Raw genomic sequence first — 19,377 nt, forward strand, 5'->3', positions numbered from 1 at the left:
CCGTGCTATGAGGGAAAATTGTCCAGGTCAGTCGTGTTTCTGCGCATGCCTCGCCGAACTCCAACAGATAAAGGTTTTTTTACTGAACCCCAGTCACGATACAAAACATATTGTGATTCAGGTGCTACAAATCATATCCCGATTCATAACCCACGTCGGTAAAAATTTAGAGGAACTTTCGTGGCAAACACACCGGGAGAAAACCTGAGTCCTCAAATTTGCTATTGTGCTGATAAGGAGGAAACGACCTCGGAAAAGCAGAAGAACTTTCATGACCTGGGACCTGGTTTGCTACTGTGGAATGATGACAACAATTTATATCCACATAATATGGGTGTATTAGATCCTCAGGTTATAATGGCTGGTAACAAAATTAAAAAATAATTATATATTTTTTTAATAAAAGGTTGATTTTGTTGGTTGAATGTTATTTTTTTCCACAGTAAATGTATGTATATACAAACAATGTCTATCATCACTCTAGTTTCATTAATAAAACAATCACGGCTGTATATATTATAAAATCTATTCAACATCATCTTCTTCTAAAACAGCTTCTGTACTGGTAGGTGGTGCTGCTCCTCCACCAGGTACTAATCCTGACAATCTCTGCAAGATATTTAAAAAAAAAGATCGTGTAATAAAAATCGGATGATAACTTTAGCATCTAGAGCGCCACAAGATTTTTTCAAAGTGATCAAGAGCCATAACTTTGGCAGTAATTATCAGAAATCTTTGAAAATCTATAGGATTCTTCGCTTCATGACCTTAAACACTGTGTATAAATTTAAAGTCAATCGGATATTGACATTAGTCTCTAGAGCGTCCACAAGATTTTTTGAAGTGATCAAGGGCCATAACTCTGGCAGTAATTATCAGAAATCGCTGAAAATCAATAGGCTTCTTCGTCTCATGGCCTTAAACACTGTATATAAATCTAAAGTCAATCGGATATTAACTTTAGCCTCTAGAGCGCCCACAAGCGATTGTGGAAGCCGACCGGTCGGCTGGGGGGCGACCGCAATATACGACCACATTTCAATGTGGGCGTATAAAAATTGAAAGGTGGTAAATACATACTTTGTTGTAAAACCCTAAAATGTCAATGATATTCTTAAAGCATGAAATGAATCCCTTTTAAACCGATGACCATCTAAATCATTAAATAAAATGGGATTAAATGTCTTATATTTCTGCACCAGTTGGGCTCATAAAGACTTGCCTATGCAATGCATGGTTCTACCGGAGTCATGGTGTATTCGTATTTCAATTTCCAATTGTCAAGGTATCTTGAACCTGCTGACAACTGTATGCATGACACCTCGGTTTTTTTTTACTTATCCGATTGACTAAACACTTTTCTTGCCAGACCCTACATCACCAACAATGGAAAAACAGACTCGTAAATCCAAAGGAACTCTCTTGGACAACACTAGGATCGAGCCAACACTAGGATCGAGAGAAATTGTGTCTAACATCCACTGGACACAAACAAGATCATTTCTGGATTAAAATATGGCTAAAATTCAATTCAATAATTTGCTTGCGCATCTAGGGATCTTTAGCAGTGGGAGGAAACCTGAGAACCCAGAGAAAACAATGAGGTTGGACAGGTGACCCTACTCCTTGTCAAGTACAAGCGGCAAATCGAAAGGACGCCACTTGACTTAATGACAGAGAGAGAGAAATGGGGTTTAACTTCCACTCGACACAACTTAGGTCATTTAGGGACTAACACATGGTTCAATTTTATTTCAATAATTCGCTTGCACGTAGGGACCTTTAGCAGTGGGAGGAAACCGGGGGACCCGGAGAAAACCCACGAGGTTGGAACTTAATGACAGACCTTAAGACTTCACGCATTAAACCATTAAACCGGGACCACCCACTAGGATCCCTAGGATTGAACCTGTGACCTCCTAAATAGTGAACTAATGACCCAGCGTGATTCAACTAAATTACATAAATAAGAAACACATCTTTCTTTTCAAAAAATTAAAAATAACCTCAGATAAGTGTGTGAAAATTATTATTACCTGGCCAACAGATGGAAGTTTCTCTAATAACAGGGAAAAAACTTGAGGTGGTAATGTTTGACGTAATACTTGTAGTAATTGTTGAGGTTGACCACAAACTGCAACAGCATAGCTCAGATGTTCTACACCTCCCTCAATATCTCCTATAAATAAATCATCCTTTATATTAGTAATGTATATACATGTATAATTATAAGACATAATGTGAGGAACAATTTTGCCAGAGCAGCGACAGAGTATTCGTTGAGGTACCACACCAATAAGTCAGAAACGCAAGAGTCATATCAAAAGCCAAAATTGCTGTCAGTTTAAACATACATAATGCAAGAGCTGAATCTGCCTATTGCAGGTCTTTCTTTTAGCCTGAAATGTTAACTTAATTATCAATAAGACATTAATTAACTTATCCAGACCATAATCAACTCTCAATGCCATCGGATATCTCAAATATTAAGCAGATTAGAAATTACTGTTCTGGTACTATGCATTCCAATGTATACACGGGACCTCGGTTTTTCGTATCATCCGAAGGACTAGACAGCTGTCCTTGTCAGGGCCTCCGTCCTGCATCACTGACAAGGGGAAACCATGCCGGAAAATCTGGATGAACATTCTCGGCCAATGCAGGGATCGAACACCCGACCTCCAGGCTAACGAGCCAGCGCCTTACCCACTTAGCCACATGATCCCCCAGTTTGAAAGGGATGCCTATAGTATAATGTTAATATTATAAATATACCTGTGGCCAATAATTCTTCTCCTAGTTGTACTTCTTGAAGGAAAAATCGCTGCATTGCTTCTGGATTTGTTAAATCAGGAAACTAAAAGGCAAAAGATGAAGATGAGTTATGGTTTTGTGCCATTCGAATGACTAGACACAGTCAGATCTCCTGCCTTGCACAACTGACAAATATCGATCAAGAGACTCAATATCAATAGAGTAGGCCTATCTTGTGTAATTATTACTAATAATCAGCCAACCCAAAAGTAGTGCCTGTTTCCTGTCAGGATTGAGCCCACAACTACAGAACCTTAAAAGAACTAACAATTAAATTTGTGTGGCCTCACACGTAGATGCCTTAAATGTTATATTTTAATGTCTGTACCTCTGTTCCTGCTGTTGGTGCTTTCGTCTTTCTATTAGCATTTCTTCGTTCTTAAATAGAATCAAATGATTTGTATTGTTATTTTTATTATAAAAAAACAAAAAATAGCCTAGGTCACAAAAAAATCACAAACAATTATTATTTACAAAGTTTGAATGGCAGGCTCAGAAACACGGTTCATCTGTTTGTTGGCATGAAATCCAACTTCTGAACTCCATCACATCTATTTCTGTTTTCATTATAACATGACAGGTGTGAAGTGGACATTAAACCCCAGTGTATGGTCCAAAAAATGAAAAAGGGTATAATGTCCTAATTTTCTGCTTCATCTGGCAGATGAAGACGGGCATTTATACACCTAGTTCAGCTCTGAACGTAGGTCTCATTACACTCGCCCTGTACATTCAGGAACCGTCCTATTGAATCCTTGGTGAAAAAAATTCACTTGCCAGTAAATTTTACAAGGCAACATTTTACTACTAAACGGTCACGTGTCAGTCCCTGTGAACACCTGAACAATGTAAATGAACATCTTAGTGAGAAAATAAGACCTTGCTTACTTCGCTAGAACTAGGATGAGTGACACAACACGCTGTTAAAAAATACCTCCCCGTCTTCTAAACGACTTGACCGATGCCATAGATAGGGTAACGCACAAATTTACGAACTCAGCCAAATAAGATGAAACGAAATTTAGTTAAGCCTGGGGGGGGGGGGGGGGAAATTGATTGTAAATTATTGTAATTGGAATAGGCAAAGCAATAAATGACTGAAGATTCTCAACTTTTCAAAGATTTCAATTTTTTCCCCCAGGCTTACCTAAATTTCGTTTCATCTTCTATGGCCGTTTTCGTAAATTTGTAATGAGTCCTACGTTCAGAGCTTAACTACATGTATTATACACCATGCAGTGTGCTATGTGGGAAATTTTGCTCAGACAGTGGCACTAGGGCCTATTCTTGTTTCAAATCCCAACTCAACTAGGGTTCTTTGACTTTAATTAGGTACGCCAGTGAAGCGGTGAACCGCTGATGTAATTTCATCGTCGCGAGTCACGCTTCAGATACGCCAGTGCGATTTGCCGTATCGGCTTTTCTTCCTCATCGTATTGTTATTGGTACGAAACTGCGGCTTCAAATGAGGTTATTTTCGTAAATAAAAGGCTAGCTTTTTCGCCTCGTTTTCGAATTTTTACTCTAGCTGCTCCGTGTGCAGAGAAATCTAAACATGAAAATGAAAGTAGAAAACAATACGATTTGTGGGACGCATACTCGAATAGCGTAGGGTTACAAATATATACATTAGAAAATATATATATTAAACTTTAATTCTGCGAGTTTTCAACGAAATCGGTAGGTGCGGAGCTATATAGTTCGGAAAATTTTTGATCCAGTTTAGCCGTGACCGCCATGTAAGAAAGTTAGTGAAATTTTACCGCTAGCGACTGTTGGACAGCCCTATCCAGAAATAAGAGAATTAAAGCCATACGGGATAGTTGAATGTTTTGTTGTCATACCTACTTTAATGTGTGTGTGTGGGGGGGGGGGGGGAATACATGTATCATCTACTTTCATGTCAATGGTCCAAATACTTAGTAATTATCAATTGGTGTGTTCTTTTCATTTTGCATATTGATGGTGCAGATATTGACAATACCCACATTAAATTATTTTAATGTTCGCGAACTAAATTTTGATAAAAATTGAAGAAATCAAGTTTCATCATTATATTGTCATTACACGGGCAGCGTGTCAGACTTACTTTCTCGCAGTTTTTGTTTGAAATTAGGATCGCTTCTTCTTTTGTGGTCAAAATAAACACAATACCCCAAGAAACACAATCCAGCCCCTGCTGCAGCGATACCGAAGGCTGACTTGGGGACCATTATAAATATTTATAAGAGGTCACTTTTTCTTCCATGCACCCCACGGAGCTCTTGTACGGGAAAAGGAAGAAACAATAAACGGAAGCGGTGTCGACCCTAATTGAAAGTCCATGAAATTCTGTAAATGTACACACAAAATTATATTTTCTGAATTGTGCATATTTTGTCTGTTCAAAATTGATTTTCCAATAAAATCTGTAGAATTAACCTTTTTGTTCACAGCAAACCTATTTCATGTCTATAACGTGGTCTATTTTAGATTTTAATCCGAAACAAGTGATGCAAGGGACATAACTATAACTAATCCTTTAACTTGTGTTGAACCACCAAAGCTTTTCTCTAATAATGATTTTGCGGTTAATTCTTACCTCTTGGCCTGGTGTAGCTGAACACTCTCCTCAACAGACGAAGCAACATACACCATGACTCCCAGACTGTTGCGTAAAAAGAAATTTTGCAGAATTGAAACACAGACCATTTATTGTCTTCAGTTATTCCAAAGTTATGTGTATCAATTGCGTTAATAATTAAACAGTTTTCTTTAAATATAACAATATTTAAGGACATTAAATTGAATAGCGAACAACTGGACAATATCGTAAATCATAAGTCAAAAATAGAGTTCAAGATCAAACATTAACAAAAGTACTCTTTCAAATAATAATTTAAATAGATCGACCCCAACGTAAATTGTTAGCCCCCCCCCCCCCCACACACCCCCGGCTATGAAAAATTTAATTTAAATAATAACAGTCGTTTCTTTTCATTTTTTTATTTGCGCCTATTTGGTGTTTGTCTAATAGAATTGCACTTTAAGGGGGCTTGTGGTGGACAGGGCAATCTCAATCGGCGATGGAAAATATGTGACGTCACAGTAGAAATCGGAAGTCCCGCTTGTTGCCCGACAACGTTGTAATCAGGCTCGTCAACTGTTTAGTTAGTTAATTAAATCGTTGTTGATTTTCTTTTTAAATTTATCATTATTTTACGATTATTTAAAAAGAAAAAGGTAAGTTTAGTAATTTATTTTACTAAGTCTTTTTTTAAATTTAAAATATTCAAATAATAACAATAGATGTAGACAATTAGTCAGAATTTAATTTTAAACAATATTATTTTGATTATATAAAATGTTTAAGTATATAGCCTATATAAACAGACTAAAATATTTAATGTTTACAAATTAAATATAAATCATAACAGGTAAGTTTTCTATGTAATTAGATTTATTAAATATATTTTAAAATTAAAATATTTAAACAATAACAATTATTGTTAGGTCTAGGTGTAAAATTTGCAAAATTGATCGGAATTTTAAAAAAAATGAAGAAAAAAAAAAGAAAAGAAAAAAAGAGAAGATTTTAAAAGGTTTAAGAATACTAACACATAGTATCTTTGAAAGCCATTTAGTGAAAGCGATATATAATAAACAGACAGTTTTATGGATAATATTCACTAGGTTTATTAACTGCAACGGTGAGAGTATCCTCATTGAAACGTTGCAGTTAATAAACCTAGTGAATGTTATCCATAAAGCTGTCTGTTTATAATATACTAACACACTAATGTATTTAACAATTTTATACAAAAAATGCATAAATGGTCTATACACATCAAAATCAATGACGTATTTAGGGAGGGGCAGGTAATACAAAGTATTTTAACAGTTCTACTTCTACTTTAATTTTAAAATCTATATTCGAGAAATTTTACCAAAATTTACCCCCCGCCACGTCTCCCCACTTCATTTTCGGAAATCCTGGATATGCCATAGTTTAATATTTAAATATATTTTATGATGCAGATGTCAGTGACAATTGAAAATATTGACGAGGATCCCAGTGGCTGTGGAGATGTAACAGAGGTGGTTGACGAAACGAAATCTCTGCGTATATTGTACAAAGGTAATATTATTATTATTATCTATAGAATAGCAATGAATAGTAGAGTACTGTCTAACATATAGCTACGAGGACGTAGCTAAAAACGTTGAGATATACGATTATGCTTGTTTTTAGCTATGATTGGGTGCCTTTGATATCACCTAACAACCTTAATTTCGTTATTAATGCACGTAACATCTTAAATATAAGTTAATTTTATAGGACTTATCAACATATGTATACCAATCTAGTGAAACAACTATAGTTTATCTGGAAATATTGCCAATAAAGGCAAAGGTAGTTTTACTTATTGAAGTGCGATCTTACCTGGATCGGGCTTTGTCAGGTGAATCTATACCATCTATTATCTCGAGAGAGTTCATTTCGGGACTAACCCATGGTTCAATATTCGGTCCAGGACAGACATCTTTTTATATCACTATAATTATATTTCTTATTTTATTCTTCAGATGAATTGGTGGAAGCCATAGACAACCTTCAAAGAATTATTAAGGAAAAAATAGATCAACTGCAAGAAGAAGGTAAACACGTGACTTATGCTTTACCTTTAATTATCAGATTCATCAAAAGAGTGGGGGAGGGATCTGAAATATTTGTAAATTTCAACTTCATTTCAGTTTTTATTTTACAGAGAAAAGAAAGCATATGGAGAAAGATGAAAATGATGAAGAAGAAGAAGATGAAAATGATGATGAAGAAGAAGACAAAAATGATGGAGAAGATGAAAATGATGGAGAAGATGAAAATGGAGATGAAGTAAAAGAAGAAAGCAAGATAGACAGTGGTATAAATAGTTTATTTTGCTGATATATTCCAACATATCCAAATAATGTTGGCATGTAAAATAACATAGCAGTAGTACGTTCAGACAATCTGCTGGGACCAGAAACACACCTGATTGTTATAGAAACCTGGCCGCTCGGGTCAAATCGAATCTTTGATGATTTTCTAATCTGACCATCTTTATGTAACTTACAGATTATGTGACCACTATCTGTGACATCATAAAAATGGCCTTTGATCTTATTCTATTCATTCTTCATAATATTTACACTAGAAACTTGTCTTCGTGTTGTTGTACTACCTGTGTTTGTAATGTATTCTGTTCAGAGTCAATTGTCCAAAGAGTAATAATGTATGGAATATTTCTGAGAAAAATTCGCGCACTGGAAACTTCATAAATGAAGTGAAATGTGGTTGAACTTGTTACTTGAACCAACCGGGATAATTACAGTATAATATGAGTGGAAGTTTGCTGTGGCCCAAACTTATTTCGACTTGAAACGCCTGGGAATCTTTAATGGTATACATAAACTGGACCCCAGTCTTTCACCACTTTCTGTGTCAATGTCAGAACCCAGAACCCGAGACCCCTACTTAATGAGTCAGCTCCTTACTCACCAAGCCACCCTTGTGCTTGATAGTGTAAAGATCTTTATAAATAAAAAAACTTGTATCATAGATAGATATTGATTTACAGGTGAGGTGGATCGCCAGGAAGAAATCCCGGTATCAACTCGCTGGAGCCGATTCCTGGTGGTAAGTTCATATTGTAGTTTGGAATTCTATATTTGCATTTGTATCTTAAAAAATTAAATATACATTATGCAAGAACTAAATATGCATATTGCAGGTCTTTCTTTGGGCCTGAAATGTTATCTAAATTATTAATTTGACATTAATTAACTTATCCAGACCATAATCAACTCTCGATGCCATCGCTAGCCTGCGATATTTAGCAGATTAAAATACATTAAAATTGTGAAGGATAATTAAACGTAAAAAGGGATAATCGAGACTTTTTTTTCTTTTATCGTACCGACTTCAGTAATGATGATCGTGGCTAGTCTAAAATTCAAAAGCTAATATCTCGATTCAGAGTGGAGCAATTTGACTGAAATGTTCAGCATATTCTATTTCCGTTATCTATTTTGTTTTTAACTATTATAACGAGAACAATCAACTCTTTATTTAATCCCCATAACGCTCCTTTAATATTAATAAATCTAATAACACCGAAATTTCAACACCCATAATATATAACTTGTTTTCCTTTTTTTATTGCTTTTCTTGATATAAATCTTAGTTTATATTTTATAGTGTAAAGTTCTATTTCAAGTTTTCATATTAGACTATTGTATTATAAAAGTTATATATGATGTTTTGATATTTCGGGCTGTTGGAGTAAAGTTATATGATGTTTTAATATTTCAGGCTATAGGAATAAAGCTATTTATACCCATACTTTTTCTCGACTCTTTGATGAAAATGGGAGGGTATACACCGAAGTGGCCGTGTATCAGTTGAAGGGACAAAAATAACAAAATCATGATTTACATTGTACAAAATGATTGGATGACATTTGCTTTTCTCAACCAATCAATATCCCTGTTATGAACATTTTCCCTGACTTGATTTAAACCGTGAAATGCACGTGCGGTGTACTGACATCATTTACCTGAGTAGAAATAAGCGTTTGCGATGAGATAATTGGGGGGCTCTAAATGGGAAACTTTGATAAATTTGTGAAATGAAAAATGCTTTTGAAATTGGGAAAATAGACAAAATCTCTATTTCTCGAAAAAGTATTTAGTATAAGTCAGTTATATACCTTGTTTTCTCGGTGTATGGGTTGATACACCGTCTCTTTTTTGAGTGGAGATCTCTGTGACGTGATGTGTTCACTTAAAATAATGATTGCTCCCTAGTCACGTGTTCTGTAAGTAATGACGTCCAATATAAATGTTGTTGACTAAATTGATTATCTTCGTCCTTCTTACAAGTCCCACTTATATATTGGTAATAGAGAACAACGTAGCATGGTGTCAGAATATGTCAAGAACTCACCACACACACTCTTGGACCAGATAAGTGCTGTATTATTCCAGAAATTGATCTGAAGCGTTCGAACATTCCGGAAACAGAACGACGTCACGTAACTGACTAGCCTAATTCAACCTTCGTCGAAGGCGAACTGCTTTCTGAACTGTAAATCTGTTTCTCACTGTTATTGCTGTGAAGTTTGAGTAACATACTGACTGCTGACAACTTTAGTCAAACTGATTCTGATGTTTTGCTGTGAATAATAACGCAAAATTGCACGGAGAACTAGTCACACGTTTGACGGGAAAAAATCTACGGAAGCCTGATTCCACCATCTTAATATCTGTTTTCAACTTTTTGCCTTTGTTGACTTGCAGCTTTTCCACCATAGGTGATGAAGATAATGTAACGCAGGCTCAAATCATCAAAGTACCTACTAATATTCCATTACCCCCAAAATTAGATTTAAAGGGAGATCTATCCAGAAATTTCCGCAAATTTAAAAGAATGTGGACAAATTATGAACTGGCTGCACGCTGCAAAGATGAACCTGATGATTGCAGATCGGCAACCCTGCTTACCTGTATCGGTTCTGATGCATTGGATATTCTGGATGGACTTCAATTTGAAGAAGAGGAGGACAAAATGAAAGTTGAAAAAATTCTGGAGCAATTTGAAGTGTATTGCATAGGCGAAACAAATGAAACCTGGGAAAGGTACACCTTCAACAAAAGGGACCAAGAGCAGTTTGAATCTATTGACTCGTATGTTGCTACTCTTAGGACACTGGCCAAAACATGTAACTATGGTAACCTAGAGCAATCACTGATTCGAGACAGGATAGTCATTGGAATAAAGGACAATACCCTTAGAAAACGTCTTCTGCAGAACTCGAAATAAACTTTAAAAGACTGTGTGGATATTTGTAGGGCACACGAGAATGCTTCTAGAAAATTAAAATCGATGGCTACAGAGGATGTTCAAGCGATTCAACGGAAGGGAACTAATGAACACATATCTACTAAGTCACTGCAGCCATCTACAGCTCTGAAATGTAAGTTTTGTGGGTACCAACATGAGTTTGGAAAGAAGCTTTGTCCAGCTTGGAGAAAAATTTGTAGCTCCTGTCGCGAAACTAATCACTTTTCGAAGATGTGTCCAAAACGAGGTTTTGGGAAATCTAAAGTTCATATGATGGAGGAACAGTCAGATGATGAATATATTATGTCTATTGATGAGGACTCTGAATACGTGAATTCTGTGAACTCTCAGCATGATGGTGAATTGGTGAACAACTACCCAAAGAGAATCTTTGCCCATATGTCCCTCAATAACAAAGACGTAAATTTTCAACTGGACTGTGGATCCACCGTCAATATTTTACCACAGAAACTATACACGGAAGTCTTTGAAGACCAAGGACTAAACAAACTTGTAAAAGGGTCAAAAACAATTCTTCGCATGTTCAACGGATCTGAGACCATTCCTATTGGGAAGCAAAGAATTTCTATCACTAATCCAAAGAATAGTCGCAGATATAGCATGGAGTTTCTTGTGGTGGAAGGTGAAGCTTGCAAGCCAATTCTGGGATCCCGTGCAATTCAGCACATGAAACTTGTGACTGTTAACTTTGAAAACATTCTTCTGTTGTCATCAGCAAGTAGCGAGAAGAAAGGTGCTTCTCCAACACAGGTAACTGATAAACTGGAACTGACTGATATTTATGAACAGTATGCAGATTTGTTCATAGGAGAAGGAAAGCTTGACGGAATGCTTCATTTGGAAGTTGACAACACTGTAAAGCCCGTCCAGTTGCCTCGACGTAAAATTCCTGTTGCTCTACAGGAATCCCTGAAAACTGAATTTTAACGACTTACTGAAATGAAGATCATCACACCTGTTGATGTTCCAACTGACTGGATATCTGCGTTAGTTGTTGTCAAAAAACCAGGAACTGGCAAACTGCGAATCTGTATTGATCCGAAACCTCTGAACTATGCTCTGAAACGTAACCATTATCCAACTGTGACTATCGAAGATGTACTTCTTGATCTCTCGAAGGCTAGGTGTTTTTCATTGGTTGATGCCAAGAATGGGTTCTGGCACATACAGCTTGACGAAGAGAGTAGCTACTTAACCACTTTCGACACCCCATGGGGAAGATATAGGTGGCTCCGAATGCCTTTTGGACTTTCACCTGCCCCTGAAGAATTCCAGAGGAGACTAGATAATGCAATATCGGGCCTGGATGGTGTTAGAGCTGTACATGACGATATTCTTGTCTATGGCATAGGAGATAGCTTTGAAGAGGCTGAACGCGACCACGACCAGAAAATGACAACTTTGTTGGATCGCTGCAGACAAAAGAACATCAAGCTGAACAAGTCAAAGATGAAACTGAAGCTCCCCGAGGTACCCTATCTAGGACATGTACTGACTGCAGATGGTTTAAAAATTGACCCGTGCAAGGTTGAAGCCATCAAGGATATGCCTGCTCCAGTTGACAAGCAGGGAGTTCAGCGCCTTCTAGGTATGGTGAATTTTGTGCAGAAATTCGCTCCCCATGTTTCTGAAGTCACTGCACCACTGAGAGATCTTCTGAAGGATGACATACAGTACAACTGGAACGAGGATGTACAAGGAATATGCCTTAACAAAGTGAAGGATATTCTCTCAAATCCTCCTGTTCTGAAATACTTTGACAATGATGCTGAAACCATCATACAGTGTGATGCATCCCAATCAGGACTTGGTGCTTGCTTGATCCAGGGTGATCAACCTGTTGCATATGCCTCGAGATCGATGACCAACACTGAGCAAAACTATGCTCAGATTGAAAAGGAGATGTCGGCTATTGTATTTTCAATGGAACGATTCGAGCAGTATGTCTATGGCAGGAAGGTAATGGTTGAGTCTGACCACAAACCACTAGAGACAATTCTGAGGAAGAGTTTGTTGAACGCACCTAAACGCTTGCAGAGAATGATGCTGCGTCTCCAAAAGTATGAATTTGAAGTGCACTACAAAAAAGGCTCACACATGTTTCTTGCTGATACCCTAAGCAGAGCCTATCTTCCACATGTGAAAGACATCCAGAATGATGATGGCCACGTACTCTCCATTGATACACGTTCAATGACCGCTAAAGAAGCTGAATCTGTCTGTATGGTAGACTATCTAGCAATCTCTGATCACAGAATCTCAGAAATTCAAAAAACAACATCTGATGATGAATCAATGATGACACTGAAGAATTTGATTCAAACTGGGTGGCCTGATACTGAAAGTTCCACACCCTACTGTACCAGAGACTACTTTCCTTTCCGTGATGAACTTTCTGTTCAAAATGGTGTAATCTTCAAAGGTGAGAGAGTTGTTATTCCCTTGAGCATCCGACCTAGCACTTTGGATATACTCCACTCCAGTCATATTGGTATACAGGGCTGCATCAGAAGAGCCAGAGAGCATGTTTACTGGCCAAAGATGACAAAGGATATCACAGAGTATATTGGAAAATGTAACACCTGTAATACTCTGCAGCAGAGTCAACGGAAGGAACCACTGATAAGTCATGACGTACCTACCAGACCTTGGTCGAAACTTGGAAGTGATCTTTTTGAGTTTGACCAGAAAGATTATCTGATCACTGTAGACTATTACTCTGACTACTTTGAGATAGACAGACTCCATGACAAGAGAGCTCCTGAGATTATTAAGAAGTTAAAGTTGCACATGGCTCGACATGGTCTACCCAATGAAGTTATCACAGATAATGGACCTCCTTTCAACTCTGAATCATTCAGAACATTCTCTAACAACTATGACTTTAAGCATGTGACATCATCTCCACGGTACCCAAAGTCGAGTGGAAAGGTTGAGAGTGCGGTGAAGACTACTAAACGACTTCTTAACAAATCACTACACTCAGAAACCGATCCACATCTCGCTCTACTGGATTGGAGAAATACTCCTACTGAATGTATTGGAAGTTCACCAGCGCAAAGGTTGTTTGGTCGACGAACCAGAACTCTACTCCCAACAACAAATAGACTGTTGGAACCCCAGATCGTCGGAAATGTGCCTAAAAAGATAGCAGAAAGGAAACAGAAACAAGCGTTCTACTACAACCGTAATGCTGCTGAGCTTTCCAAGTAAAAGGAAGGAGATGTGGTGAGGATCAAGCCAACAGTTAATGATAAGCGATGGCAGAAAGCTGTTGTGAATCAAGAAGCGGGAATACGATTTTACCATCTTACAACTGAAGGTGGAAGAAGCCTTCGCAGAAACCGAAGACATCTGAAACTGTCTCGTGAGAAACCTCCAGATCTACATGCTGATGTACAATCACCTGATATACCAGAACAAGATCCAGAGATCACTATCCCTGTCAACCCTGTCATATCAGGTAGTCCCAAACCTACTCCATCCTGTACCAACGCAAGTATGCCATCACCGAGACCTGCACCTGTAGTTGATATTCCAAGCAGAACAACCAGTGGAAGACAAGTGAAGCTACCAGCGAAGTACAATGACTATGTATTGGAGAAGTGAAATTGACTCTTAATTGTGTTTTCAACAAATGTGTTTCTATTGACTTTAGTTAAATGCTAGGATTCAGTAGTAAAGTTAACTGCTAATCTTTAAATTTTATTTATGTAACCGTATTGAATCAGTGTGTTAGATCAAGTTGCATTATTTCAGACTTACCTTGTAAATGATTATTTTTAATTATAATTGCTTTCTTGGAAAGGGAGATGTGACGTGATGTGTTCACTTAAAATAATGATTGCTCCCTAGTCACGTGTTCTGTAAGTAATGACGTCCAATATAAATGTTGTTGACTAAATTGATTATCTTCGTCCTTCTTACAAGTCCCACTTATACATTGGTAATAGAGAACAACGTAACAATCTCCTCGGAGCCCCACTCAAAAAAGAGACGGTGTATCAACCCATACACCTTGAAAACAAGGTATATAACTATTTCTTACATATACAAGATGTTGTTATATTTCAGGCTACTGGAGTATAGTTATATGATGTTTTAATATTTCAGGCTATTGGAATAAAGAAAGGGGTCACGTATACCCCAGTGAAACGATTTGACGCCCCTTCTTCAAGTGAGTATTTTAACGTTGTTGTCTATTTTGTTAGATTTTTAATTACCGTGCCAGTATTTAATTATTATACGGGTAGAATAAATATTTTGATTAAATATATCTTTCTGAATACAGGCAACTGAAGTTATGTAAATCTATCATAATTGAATTCAAAGGATTTATGATATTGGCTTTTGTATATACAAATAAATTAAAGTGTTTTTTTTTTCTTATTATACAGAGAGCTCCAGATTTAAAAAATCTATCTTGCGTTTAATCGCATGTGGACCAGTAGAAAAAGATTAATTTTATTTTTTAAATATTTTGAATATTTCATATAACCTATTTTAGAAATTCTCCAAAACCCTGCATTATGTACGAATTCATTTAATTTCTTGGTATAATTTAGTTTATTTATTATTTTTTGTAATAAATTTGCGGTGACGGTGGTGGTAGTATTGGTGTGGGTGTTTGTGTGTGGGGATGGAGGGAGGCGTAGGATGTGGTGGTAAGTAAGGGAGGGGGGGGGGCAGTTCAAATCTATTCTTTCCAAATAACCAAATTAATATATTTATTTTTTGGCTGAGTATTTGTTAGTAAGATTTGAAGATTTTCATATTTTACATTTTAACTAATGATGTCATGTGATAAAGTTGTGTTTTAATTTCTCATTAATTTCGTTAAATAATGGATTACAGATAGATGTTTGATATTATTTAATTTGAGATTTGTTATATATTATTTATCTCAATAATATATAGAACACTCCAGATTTATAAGTTGTTGTGTTGGGTACATTCTTATTTACTGGAGGATATTAAACACAAGTTATTAGATTCCATTTGTTAGCCATTCCAAAAAATCTAAACATTAATTAATTTCAATAAATAATGGATTACAGATAGATGTTTGATATTATTTTATTTGAAATTAATTATATATTATTTTTCCTGATTTAATTTGAGTTTTAATTTTCAATTAATTTCAATAAATAATGGATTACAGATAGATGTTTGATATTATTTTATTTGAAATTAATTATATATTATTTATCTTGATTTAATTGAGTTTTAATTTTCGATTAATTTCATTAGATAATAGATTACAGATAGATGTTTGATATTATTTTATTTGAGATTAATCTTTTATTATTTCTCGTGACATTAAATTAAGTTAAAAATATATATTTCTAGTTGATAACAAAAATCATAATATATTTATATTTCGACTTGTTAAGATGCAGTCTTTATTTAGCAACAAAATGTAAATTTAATTTATTTAAATAATTTTGATACCAAAGTATTATTTGGGGAAATTGTAATTTTAGGAAACTATTATTTGTTTTTCACTAGATATTTTAGAAATTATCCAAACATGTTTACTCTTTTTTTCATATAGAGAATATATATTTTTTTAAAGTTTTTTTTTTTTGTGGTAACATTTTTAGGGAATAGTGCTTAATGCAGGGTTTTGATAAAAAACCAGAATCAGATTAATTATGTACATTTTTCTATTTATTATTTATTATTACTATTAATGTAAAAACTCTATTTATATTTAGCTTTCATTTTACCATAAATCCGAAATAAATTCCTATACACTTCATAAACCATTCAATTCCTTCCTTCTTTTAACACCAAGCGGGAGGTTGGGTGGCCGAATGGTTAACGCCCTCGTCAAGTGGTGTACGTGACAAGACGAGTAGGGGCGCCAGTCCAGCCTCGGAGGTCTTCACAGTGTCCTCCGATTTCATCCCTCTGCTAAAGATCCCTGCGCGCTAGCGAATTATTGAAATAAGATTGTACCATGGTAGTCCCAAAATGACCTAGTATGTGTCAAGTGGACGTTAAACCCCACCTCTCCCTGTTTCTTTTTGAACACCCAGATGGTAAAGTGGACGTATATGTTCGTCACCCTATCCGTTCGTATGTTCGCCATTTCAATCTCGCCAGTCCAGGATTTTTTACTCCATTCTATGCATGTTACAATAACTTTAAATATTGTTGACACAAAGTTGACACAAAGTGCATACTGATTTTGTTATTATATATTTTTTTTTTTTTGGGGGGGGGGGGAGGGTACCTTAGAGGCAGTGGCGTAGCCATGATGTTTGTGAAGGGCATCTTGCTCGAGCAACCTGATGGGGGATTCGATTCGGGGATGGAGGAGCCTCCATCCCACTGAGCCGTTTGAGTCAATTCCCCGGCATTTGAGGTCATTGCCTACATGGGAGCAGATAGTATAAGAACACAGAGGAATGGAAGAGTGATGATACAATGGAATCGAGCGAAAAAAAAAAGTAAGATGGCGACGCATAATCTGTAACAGAGTGTATATTTTTGGGGACGGGACCTGAAAATTTTAGTCATTGATGGGAGCAGAAATGGGACAGAATCTCGAAACCTGCTTAGCGGCGCTCTCTTTGTGTCGCGGGGGCCCTACGAATCACATAACTGTCTGTCATTGTCATGTTTAAAGTAGCTAAGTCTCTAACTCAATATCATCCAAAGTCTTCGACATTGAAAACAAGAAATATTTGTCAATTTAAATCAACATTGATATTGTGATCTTATCAGGAAAAGATGGGCTTCTGATATCCAATATTTAAGACAAAATGAACATTTTACCATTGGTAAGCGAATCGTATACCATTATGCGTTTCAGCGCCATTTGTAACAAGAACTGGGCTAGATATAATATCAAAAGTCATGTCAAACCCCGACGCCATATTCCTATCGGGAGAGCATGCGCAATAAGTACTATGGATGTAGACTGGAATAACCAGACGCCAAAGACTGTCGTTCAATTGAGACTTCTGGCGTATTTCGCCGAACGTAACTGATTTGAAATTAGAGCAAAACCGGACACGATTGAATGTAAATCAGTTTATATACATTCATATTACATTATTATATGCGTTGCGAGTAGTTGCGACTGATTTGTGTCAATTTCTAGGTCCCAATTATTAGTGATTTAGCTCCTTTAATTTACTCGCATATCAACTGGATTTGCCCTCAAAAGTGTATAGATCATATTTTCAACAAAGCAAAATGCTCAGTGTTCGTAAGTTGGGGTAAATGAAAATTTTATTACGGGAGCTCTTGTATGGGAAAATGAAAATGAAATGAAATGGGGTTTGACGTCCTACTGTTCTGTTCCTAAGATGGGCTAATGAAGACGGGCATACGCCTTAAAGTGTGCTATGAGGGAAATTTTGCCCGGGCAGCGCCACAATGGCCGGCTCTTCTATCGAATTCTAACTGCCACGGGATCGTCTACGTGCACACCAATGTATAAAGGTGACCTTGGGTTTTCGATCCATACGAACGACTAGACATTTGTCCTCGTCAGGCCTTCCGTACTGCATCACTGACAAGGAGAAACCACGTCGGAAAATCCCGATGAACTTTCTCGGCCAATGCAGGGATCGATCACGCGACCTCAAGGCTAGCGGGCCCAGCTTCTTGTCCACATAGACCATTTATTGTCTTCAGCTATTCCAAAGTTATGTGTGGGCTACCATTTTCGTTAATAATTGAACAGTTTTGTTTAAATATAATAATATTTAAGGACATTAAACTGAAAAGCAAACAACTGGACAAAATCGCAAATCATAAGTCAGAAATAGAGTTCAAGATCAAACATTAACAAAATTACTCTTTCAAATAATAATTCAAATAGATCGACCCAACGTAAATTGTTAGCCCCCCCCCCCCCTAGGCTATTTAAAGTTAAAATTAGTTTCACGCCGTCCCCTTTGTGTGTCTGTAATCGTTTGAAATATATTTGATTTGTATCCGATAACATCGATGCCAGCAGGAGGTTGTCTAACCTCCATCTTCTAAATTACTCTATCTAATTAACATATAAACACAATGTAGGCCTACCAAAAACTTGAAGATTACCAAGCAGTATTTGTATTTAATTTAAATAATAACGGTCGTTTCTTTTCATTAATTTATTTGCCCCTATTTCATGTTTGTCTAATAGAATTGCACTTTAAGGGGGCTTGGGGTGGACAGGGCAATCTCTATCGGCGATGGATGTGACGTCACAGTAGAAATCGGAAGTCCCGCTTGTTGCCCGACAACGTTATAATTAGGCTCGTCAACTGGTTAGTTGGTTAATTAAATCGTTGTTGATTCCTGGTGGTAAGTTTCATATTTGTAGTTTGGAATTCTATATTTGCATTTGTATCTTAAACAATTAAACATACATTATGCAAGAGCTAAATATGCATATTGCAGATCTTTCTTTGGGCCTGAAATGTTATCTAAATTATTAATTTGACATTAATTAACTTATCCAGACCATAATCAACTGTCGATGCCATCGCTAGCCTGTGATATTTAGCAGATTGGAATACATTAAAATTGTGAACGATGATTAAACGTAAAAAAGGATAATCGAGACATTTTTTTCTTATCGTACCGACGTGAGTAATGATGATCGTGGCTAGTCTAAAATTCAAAAGCTAATATCTCGATTCAGAGTGGAGCAATTTGACTGAAATTTTCAGCATATT

At 36.5% G+C, this 19,377-nt stretch overlaps 1 protein-coding gene and 1 long non-coding RNA gene across 2 annotated transcripts; one reads left to right on the forward strand and one right to left on the reverse strand.

Moving 5' to 3' along the window:
* Positions 1-381: 381 nt before the first annotated feature.
* LOC126820464 (mitochondrial import receptor subunit TOM20 homolog) lies at positions 382-5,103 on the reverse strand. The gene is made up of 5 exons (XM_050548466.2): positions 4,904-5,103; positions 3,143-3,192; positions 2,776-2,857; positions 2,037-2,179; positions 382-609 (listed from the first exon to the last, which is right to left on the reverse strand). Exons 1-5 carry the CDS (start codon positions 5,025-5,027, stop codon positions 526-528), a joined length of 483 nt encoding a protein of 160 aa, XP_050404423.1. The 5' UTR covers positions 5,028-5,103; the 3' UTR covers positions 382-525.
* Positions 5,104-6,886: 1,783 nt separating this feature from the next.
* Positions 6,887-7,627, forward strand: LOC126820475 (uncharacterized). The gene is made up of 3 exons (XR_007679971.1): positions 6,887-6,931; positions 7,381-7,452; positions 7,563-7,627. It is a non-coding gene; the product is annotated as an uncharacterized LOC126820475 (long non-coding RNA).
* The last annotated feature ends 11,750 nt before the right edge of the window (positions 7,628-19,377 follow it).

Source organism: Patella vulgata, chromosome 5, assembly GCF_932274485.2.
Source record: "Patella vulgata chromosome 5, xgPatVulg1.2, whole genome shotgun sequence".
NCBI lineage: Eukaryota > Metazoa > Mollusca > Gastropoda > Patellidae > Patella > Patella vulgata.